The sequence below is a fragment of the Nuphar pumila genome, chromosome 2 (genome assembly GCF_984573655.1).
Source record: "Nuphar pumila chromosome 2, dmNupPumi1.hap1.1, whole genome shotgun sequence".
NCBI lineage: Eukaryota > Viridiplantae > Streptophyta > Magnoliopsida > Nymphaeales > Nymphaeaceae > Nuphar > Nuphar pumila.
Genome location: NC_143250.1, coordinates 144121491 through 144130968, shown reverse-complemented (window position 1 = coordinate 144130968; position 9478 = coordinate 144121491). Strand labels below are relative to the sequence as shown.

Here is a 9478-nt window from a genome sequence, read left to right as displayed (position 1 = left end):
TTCATGGTTGATTACTCAGTTTCTCCTGCCCAAATTGGCAATAAGATTGCCTCTAACTGTATACATGATCTGACGCTTACATGAATTTGAGGGAGTCCTCGTCTAGGAATCAGGAGCTCCCAAATCGCTGATTTCATTAGTTTCAACTCCTTTATGAATGATGAGGTATTTTACAACTCCTTAAAAAAGGATTTCAGTGTGCAAGTGTCTTTATGAAAAAGGTGCCACGAGTCCACATGAACACAAAAAGCCCCCAACTCCTTCGACTTCCTAATGCTTCCAAACAAAAAACAAAATCCACATTTTCCTTCAAAACCAATTCCCTTTAATTCTTGTAATTTGATTTTCCTCAACTCCATTGATAACCCTCCAAATATCTCCTCCCAAACACATTGGTTTCACAACATTGGTTGCATCTCATCTGCACATTACCTCCCCTCCCATACACTGTTGATTTGCTCGCCATAACTGGGCAGCATTTTAGGTGTGAACAAGGCAAGGAATGCGTACCGGGTTTAAGGACGAGAAGAGTTAAGCATTATCCCCCTTGGAAACCAATTCAGTGGAAATGCTGGAATTCATGAACTTGATCATGTTTTCACATGTTACCCGAACGCCCATGTTCATGGTGTTCACCGCTAAACTACTTATGCCCATTATAAAGCAAATAACTGGTAGGGACAATGGAATTCATGAACTTGATCTACGTCACTATGGTGCTTGTTTGTTATGCACATTAAAAATCAACAAGCTGGTAGGAACATTGGAGTTCATGAACTTGATCATGTTTCAACATGATTTCCAAATGTACGTGACCATGATGTTTATGAATGCATGCTGCTTTATACCAAATCTTGCAGCCTCTTGGGCAAGCTTGTGTGTGTGTGTGTGTGTGCGCATGCCCAAGTGCGTGCATGCGAGGAAAGAAGCTTTTTTTTTCCTGAAGAATAAAGTAAATTCATTCGTAATGGCATAACATATGAGTACATTTTTTTGAAACATAAAGTAATTCACTCAGAATGGCACAACATATAGACAACATTTTTTTGAAGAACAAAGTAAATTCATTCATAATGGTATAAATCATTTTTTTTTCCAAGAGGAATGGGAAAATCAACCCCGAAATCAGAGACCTAGTCGTGCTGGCTATGCCTGCTGTTAGCAGCTTTTTTAAGGTGTTGGAAGTGGTCCGCGTCCGATGACCAAGTAGGCATGCACATAACTGTAATCTTACCTTGCAAAATCCATGGTGGGCCCACCAAGAGAATAACTAGCCAATCTCCTACCACTACAAGCGGATGGAAATCACCCCTTATCCACATTCTCACCACACACCTTATCATCATCAACACCTCCCCCCTCCCTATTTGTCATAAAAAACTGAAGATTTTAGTCTTGCCCCCTCTCCCCTTCCTTTCCAAGGTTATATTTCACTGTACACACACGTGTGCAGCACACAGACATGGCAGCCATGAGCTCCAGCGTGCTGGCCTGCCGCTATGTCCTTTCAGGCAGCAGCCCCTCGGAGGCTGCCAACTGGAAGCTGGTCTCCATGCAGCTTGCTGCATCTTCTTCCAGCTCGAGTGTTAAGCTCACCCCATGCATCAGAGCCCAGCAAGGCAAGGTCCAGGATGAAGAAGGTGAGAAGAATGGGAGAAGGGCTGCTATGCTGTGCTTGGCTGCAGCACTCTTCACCACTGCTGCAGCCACCTCCTCTGCTAATGCAGGCATCATTGATGAATACCTAGAGAAGAGCAAGGCCAACAAGGTAGTTTAAGTTAGCTTTTTTCTTTGGGTATGTGGAGAGAGAGAGCGAGAGAGATGATTTCCATTACAATTTTTCATCAAAATTTGATTTTCTACCTTGAGAGAGAGAGAGAGACCCATGATTTCCATTACAATTTTTCATCAAAATTTGATTTTCTACCTTGTGATTGTTAATCTCAGGAAGTACAAATACAGTTTCATGCCATAGGACATCACCATTTCTTTTCTTTCATTAATTCTATCCTCCCTTCTTTCTCAAGTTTTTTCAAAATTTGCTATCTATTTATCATTAAATATTTTTCTGCTTATTTTCCCTTTCAAGCTACCGAAAACCATATTTTGAATTTCAAGGTGATAAATTCTCAAAAACCGTCTCCTAACTTTTATTACAAAGGGTAAGTTGAATAATCGCTATGTGATAAAGGGTAAGTTGTATGTTAATAGCATGGGTCAGGGTTCTATCAATTGATAGCCTATTAGGTGGGTTCTGTGAGCCACAGTCTTCACTGTTATAGGCAGAGAACTCTGATCCTTCTTCCCCTTTTTAACGCTAGTATGTCACACGGACACGTCACAAAGGATACAAGACACGCCATTTTGTTTCTTTTTCTTTTTTTTTACAGTTTCCCATTAGAAATAGTATGTGAGGGGACAGGACACAGGTGTAAGTTGAAGTATCCCTGTATATTAGCCAGCAATAATCCATTTGCCAAGATCATGAACAAGAACTCATCTCTCTCCCTTAGAAAGACTGAAAGAGCTAAGATTCACATGAGGCCAAACAGACAACAATTTTGTAAGTTGTGCACTAAGAGATCTTGGAAAGTAAATGAATTCATGAACTTGGTCATGATGTGAGTGATGCCAGACATCCACAGAGTTATGTACCATAATCAATAGACCAAGATATCTAAGTATAAAGAAGGTTTGATATATGATTATCAGAACTAACAAAACACTGATCCAATGGGAACTTGCAGGAACTGAATGACAAGAAGCGGTTGGCCACCAGCGGCGCTAACTTCGCCCGAGCATACACGGTTGAATTGGGAACATGCAAGTTCCCCGAGAACTTCACTGGGTGCCAAGACTTGGCAAAGCAAGGGGTTGGTTTTTCAACTTGTTGAATTCATGGAACTTCTATTGAGGCTTAATTAACCTGCCAAACTAATTGTTCGTTTGATTAATGGATCACTAATTATTGATTTAATCATTTTTCATTGCATTTGCAGAAAGTCAAGTTCTTGAGTGATGATATAAAATTGGAGTGTGAAGGCAAAGACAAGTACAAGTGTGGCTCAAATGTCTTCTGGAAGTGGTGAGGAAGATGCAAATCTTCCATGGTTACTCTGTATTTTCTACTCATGTGAATGGCTTTCGTTATGTCACATAATTTATTTTATCAAGTTTTCCTGCATACAAAGTGCTGCAGAATCACTTATCTAATGCTCTTGATCCATGTACACTTGTTGCGATGATACTTCTGGTGCCAAATGAAACAAAGCATGTAGAGAGAGAGAGAGAGAATTCAACATTACCAAAATACATCCAACAGAATATCGGATGAGAGAAGAACATAAGAGTAAGACAGCCACCATCTAGATGGTGACTGTGCACAGTTCAGAGTACAAGTAGATTCAACCCCCATCTCTACTATGTAATTTAAGAGCCAGACATAAGAAAACAACCATATATCCGCCACAATAATCTCCATTTTTTTTTCGTAAAATCATGGGACCAAGCAAGAGGTCCCGAATAACAAAACTCGAACGAGTTTGAACAGGCGGTGCACCCCAAGTTTGAAAAAATAGGTCTAAAACTACCGGGCAAAACCAAAATAGGTGGACCGTGTCCTCTATTGCCTTCTCGCAAAGAACACACATGCTGGAAAATTGAAGCCCCCGTTTCCTGACATTAATCTGGGTTTGAACATGATCCAGAACCACTAGCCACGCCAAAGCTTTTGCCCTTGGAGCGGGCCCCTTACCCCATATACAATCAGTGGAAAACCAGTCCATCCCGGATGGCAATAAGGAATGGTAAACTTGCTTAATGGAAAACCTATCTCCGCTCACCATGGCCCAGTGAAGCCACGGGCGGCCATGGCCAGGCCTAAGATCCCTATCACTGAAGGAGCGAAGTGTCTTCCGCCACTTAAACCAGAGGGACGAATGTCACACTGAACTGGGTGTCGAAAGAAGGGAGTAAGGTAGACTACCATATTTTTGCCTAACAAACGTAGCCCAAGGAGATGGAGACGTGGAAGCGACCCATGCCCACTTCAAGACTAAAACGATGCTCCTCTTTCTCAGAGCTGTAATAGCTGGCAGGCAATTTTGCTGACCACACTAGCATCCATCGATCTCGATGGAGAAGAACTGGTTCTTACTGTACTTATTTGATGCATTCATATGAAAAAATCGTGTATTATCATCGCCATTATCCAACCATGCAACTCTGGCCCTCAGCTTTCATCTAAGCTCATCTCGCGCTCTCAATTCTGCAACGAGGGCAGAGAGGACAACGATACGCTCCTGCAATTGAAGCACTTGACTCTCCGACACACCAACAAGATCGACCTGACGTTGGGCCAAAAAGGAAAGCTCAGCTTCCCACTGGTCGATGAACCTAAACTTGTTCAGGTTGTTAAAGCTGAGCCATTCCTTAATACGTTGCCGAAGACAAATAAGCTTTGCATGGATGCGGATGACCGCCCAAGATCTTGTAACCGGTTGAGCCCATGATTGTCCAACCAGATGCTGAAAGTCTGGTACACGAACCCACCATTCCTCAAAGGAGAACCTGTGACACGCTTTAAAGTCTGCGCCCCGAGAAACAGTTAGTTGTCCATGATCGGACATGGTCCGCAGCAGCAGGCATGCAGTGACATTCGGGACTGCGTGAAATAGATCTGGTGAGAGAAATACACGATCAAGTATCCGCAAGCAAGGGCAAGACTTCATATTTGACCACGAGAATTGCTCTCCCACATGAGATACCGAGTAAAGCTGGTTCTGCCGAACAAACTCCTGAAACCCCCTAATAGAGGGGTTGAGAAGAACCGATAGACTAGAATTCTGTATAGACAATAGGCAATTGAAATCTCCTCCTAAGCACTGAAGAGCTCCAAAGGCAACCAAAACTCGGTCCAAGTCAGCCCAGAAAGTTGGTCACGAGGACGACATGACAGGACCATACACAAAGGTGAAGTCGACATCTTGTAGCGACGACAACAAGTTTGCACAAAGAGAGATGGAATAAAGACCAATATCCACTATTGCCGCCTTAAGAGAAGCTTTCCAAAGAATTAGGATGTCCCCAGCAAACCCAACGGCTGGTTTAAAAGCATATGCTGCACCTCTCTATAAGTAATACGCCACTGACAACAAAATATCCTCCATTTTGGTTTCACAAATTGCAACAATGTCTGGTCTTTCATATCTAATCCAATTAGTTAAAAACAAGCGCTTACGAGAGCAATTCATGCCTTTAATATTCCAAATACACATCTTCATGATAAATAATCAGGGAGCACCCTAGTATGCCTTTTCCTGACTGAGCGTCACACTGAGCTTGATCCATCTTCTTGAAACTGGGCTTGCGAACAGGCCAATGATTTCACTCTACGAAGACTATTTGTGACCCTGTCCGCCGATCATGCTCGAGGAACAATCTGTTGCTGGATCGAAGAGAGCTGCCCGGGTGAAATCTACACTCCTAATGCCCGCGCAACCTCGGCGAAGGACATACCCCATATAACGAACATGTCATCGACCCCCTGTGACCCACACTCTGAACCTAACAAATCTGGGCAAGGTTGTGGATGCACAGGTTGCAAGCAAGAGACCTCTGAGGCCCTCTGAACAGGTGCTCCTAGAACCTCCACAGGACAACCTTTGTCTTGATCGGGCAGGCAGTTTGTCGAACACAAAAATTGAGTTTGTTGCGACATGCAAGGTGAAAGCGACACCACACAAGTAAAACCAAAAAAACATGTCGGGGCAGACCCCATGCAAACCAGGACGCCTTTGCATTATAAGAATCTCGTTAAGATACAACGAGTAGAATCGGTAGAACAAAAGATTCCACGATCATCAAAAAATGAATGAGCCCCGGATCCATCATTGGCGATAAATGCAGCACACCTCTCAGAAGCAAGATCGTGCTGGCGGCCCAATAATCGAAGAGGCAAACTAGATAAACGTACGGGGGATGTACGAACAGAGCCCAAAAATTTCTCCATGCAAGTTGACCCACACTCAATCCTGAGAAAAATCACACTCATTAACTCATTAGGGCGAATGTGACAGCTAGCAGACTGAGAAGGACGCTTCCCGATGGTTGCTCTGAGATACGAGCGGAAGAACTCTGGTGAACAATCGGCCTCGCGGGACAAACATATGGCATCAGATATCTTCAACGGTACCCAGCGCGATCCTATCTTTACCGCCGAAAATGGAGAGGTGCCCGCCTCCAAGGTACACACTTGCGCCACATCACAGAAAGATACACCAGGTCGACAAGGAGCAGGTACCGTTGCCTGGCCTGTGGTGAAGGTTCCGGCATACGAGACTCACCGGTGAGACAAACAATACATCAAATTCTTGAACTATCCGAGCCACACCTATGACAGAAAACTCTTGAACGAAAATTATGATTGAAACAAACATTACACCACCAGTCCCCCAGCTTTGCCTGACCCACATCGGCCCATCGCCTAAGGTTACAGAAAGAGGGTTGCCACGCCGGCCTAACCAACTTCCACCCCTCTAATACATCCTTGTTAGAGCACGGTCAGAAAAAAGGAGCACTGAGCAACCCCCGAATCCCATTGTCTTCAAGAGCTTCTCTACGAAGGGACTTGACAACCACCAGACGTCACCTAAATCAAGCGCTCGTCAATGCAAGCCGCGGACCAAGAACCCAGATAAGGATGTGAAGAATCCCTGAGACAACCTGAAAAGGACCCTAACCGGAGCCCACCACTTTCGGAGCGACGCCGCAAAGGCCCAAACATTAATCTCACTCGCCAACTCTCGGAGAGCCTCTTTGTTGCGAGAAACTGAACGACTACACGAGATACTCCAAAATCGATCGGGCCCCCATGGCTTGCCTCTCATCCTCAGCAAAGAGAGAGAGAGAGAGAGAGAGAGAGAGAGAGAGAGAGAGAGAGAGAGAGACCTTTGTAGGGAAGGTGGAAGGCCAATTTGAAGGCGGGAGACACAATACTGTTCCTCCTGGACTGGAACAGGGAGTTCACCAAAGCTGCTGGGGTTATCTTGGATCTCAGCGACAAGCCGTTGAGGTTGGGAGTGCAGACTAGGCGGAATGCTCTAGGGAAAAAAGTTGCGCGGTGAAGATCAAGAGGTGCTTGATATCAGAGGGGGAATATGTGTGTCTACGACAAGGGTTTTGCAGAGGGAGAGAAAGAGAGAGAGATCGGGAGGGGCTCTGTTGGCTAAGCTCTGCCACAATGAGGAGAGGCTCACGTAGATGGCTACCGCTGGGGGCTGACGGTGGTGATGGGGGTTTGGGAGTGTCCGACGGCTAGAGATGGACGGTGGTCGATGATGGCTATAGAAGGACGCTGATGGTGGTGGCCGCAAATGGCTGCCGCTAGGGGCCGACGGTGGTGATAGGGGTTTGGGAGCATTGAGAGAGAAAGAGCAAGAGCCTGTGGTGATGGGGATTTGGGGTTTGGGAGTGTTGACAAAAGAGCAAGAGCCGCAGATGGCTGCCGTTGAGGGCCGACAGAGGTTGATGATGGCTAAAGATGGACGCTGACGGTGGTGGCCGCATATGGCTGCCGTTGGAGGCCGACAGAGGTCGATGAGGCTAGAGATGGACGCTGACGGTGGTGGCCGCAGATGGCTGCCTAATGGCCGACGATGGTGATAGGGGTTTGGGAGTGTTGAGAGAAAAAGAGAAAGAGCCGGTGGGGATCAGAGAGAGAGAGAGAGAGAGAGAGAGAGAGAGAGAGAGAGAGAGAGTACCATTATCAATGAGCTACATCATGGTGGTGCTATATCACAGAAAAATCAAGGGGCAAATTCATTATCAAAAGACCCAACTCCATACAGAATTTCCAATTGGCAACTTCTAAATCTATTTATCAATTTCCATAAAGATCTTCATCTACGTTGTCATCCCTCAAGAATCATTGATAAATTGAAAGAACCACATTGATTCCCCCTCATTAGCAGGCAGAACCAAAGCCTCACATGTGCTAGCTAGAACCTAACCATATGCACCAGTAGGCTTGATCAGGGGTTTATGTGCCCAGACATCCATTTGTGAGCACCCATATCATTTCTATTTAGAAAGACTCGATTCTCTCTCTAAACAAGTCGTGTGTAAATCAATGGACATCTGTGAATGGTTGGCAAATGGTTACATATCTGCCTGCTGCTTTTGACGTCTCTGTTACGCAAGCCTACAATGCTTGCTTGATTCTCCTCTTTTCTCCATGAAAAAAAAGGTCAACAAAACTGCCCTTCCATATAGATCGTTGTGCCATAAACTAATTTCTGCATTTCCATTACTGTCTGAAATCCTACTTCAGTGGGTCAAAATTATAATTTACATACTCGCACCAGTAAAAGATTTTTTCCTTGTAGTGTTGCATACCCGAGGCCGTAGATCCTATATCTAACTATCTATATCAAGAAGAATGGTTGGAAGGGAATGTCTCCACCTCCGTCGAGTGTCCATATATAGAATGGTTGTAATGGGAATCCCAAAAACTCCAACAGGCAAACCCTTATTCTGCTTGATGGTTTGTGCTCTCTCATTAGTCCCTCGAGAGGTCTGCACACACAGTATGAAATAAAAAATGAAAAAAAAACGCTTGTCATCGTATCACATGCTGACACGCTTCACGATTTCTTGCATGGCATGTGTGCACCAGCTCAAAAAACCATTTAATTGAAATTGTGGGCATGACATTGGGTGCACATCACTGGACCAGCCAGCAACAAAGTCACATTGTCATGCCATCTTACCCAATTCCATGCCTTGGAGGCTCACATTAGCCAGACACATACCTTCAAAAGTGGCCCCCTCAAGCCCCTACAAGAGTGGGGCCCTCCCCACACAGAGCCAACCACATATCCTTTATGACAATCCCTTTCACTACGGGCAACGCCTTGGGGTCCCACCTCTCATCTGGGTGGTCATTGGAACCACTGCTAAACCTTATGGGAAGGGCACATTTGATATGTACCCTCCTCTCCCCTTATCAGTTTTCACACGTATGCCAGCAGCTGCATTCCAGACATGCAAGTCCTCTACCAGCACTTGACATCTCACAAGTGCTGACACCCTTCGGACCATGATGTTCGTACTCGGCCGAGCCATGGCTATGCCAAACTGGTCCCAGCCGATCTTCACAGCCACTAGATCATCCCCACTCTCAATGTAGCAGTCCTCTATGCACACATGAAAACTTGAATCTTCAGCATTAAATGAAAAAGGATATGTGTTAGTGATAATTAATTATCATTGATCCAATTTTACCAAAGTATCTGCTACCTGTAAAATATACCATCAATCTTGATGCTACCAAAAAATATTTGACCATATGATTTGAACCAAAATGCAATTAATAGGATTCAACATGAAGCCAGCTTTCGGAGTCTATATGTGCATAAAGATAGGGATGACACTGGGTCCGTACTCAAATCCAAAATCTCTCTTGGATTTGAGATCCAAT

The 9478-nt window shown here is 44.8% G+C and overlaps 1 protein-coding gene across 1 annotated transcript; it reads left to right on the top strand.

Moving 5' to 3' along the window:
* Positions 1–1369: 1369 nt before the first annotated feature.
* Positions 1370–3190, top strand: LOC149847436 (photosystem I reaction center subunit N, chloroplastic-like). The gene is made up of 3 exons (XM_089997022.1): positions 1370–1768; positions 2748–2873; positions 3000–3190. The coding sequence occupies exons 1-3, from the start codon at positions 1463–1465 to the stop codon at positions 3087–3089; spliced, it is 522 nt and encodes a 173-aa protein (XP_089853148.1). The 5' UTR covers positions 1370–1462; the 3' UTR covers positions 3090–3190.
* Positions 3191–9478: the final 6288 nt, after the last annotated feature.

Excerpts from the sequence above, each read along its gene's own strand:
- LOC149847436 (XM_089997022.1), top strand. The coding sequence starts at position 1,463 with ATGGCAGCCATGAGCTCCAGCGTGCTGGCCTGCCGCTATGTCCTTTCA. Across the intron at positions 1,769-2,747 it reads AGAAGAGCAAGGCCAACAAG|GAACTGAATGACAAGAAGCG; the intron begins GTAGTTTAAGTT and ends GGGAACTTGCAG. Across the intron at positions 2,874-2,999 it reads AAGACTTGGCAAAGCAAGGG|AAAGTCAAGTTCTTGAGTGA; the intron begins GTTGGTTTTTCA and ends TTGCATTTGCAG.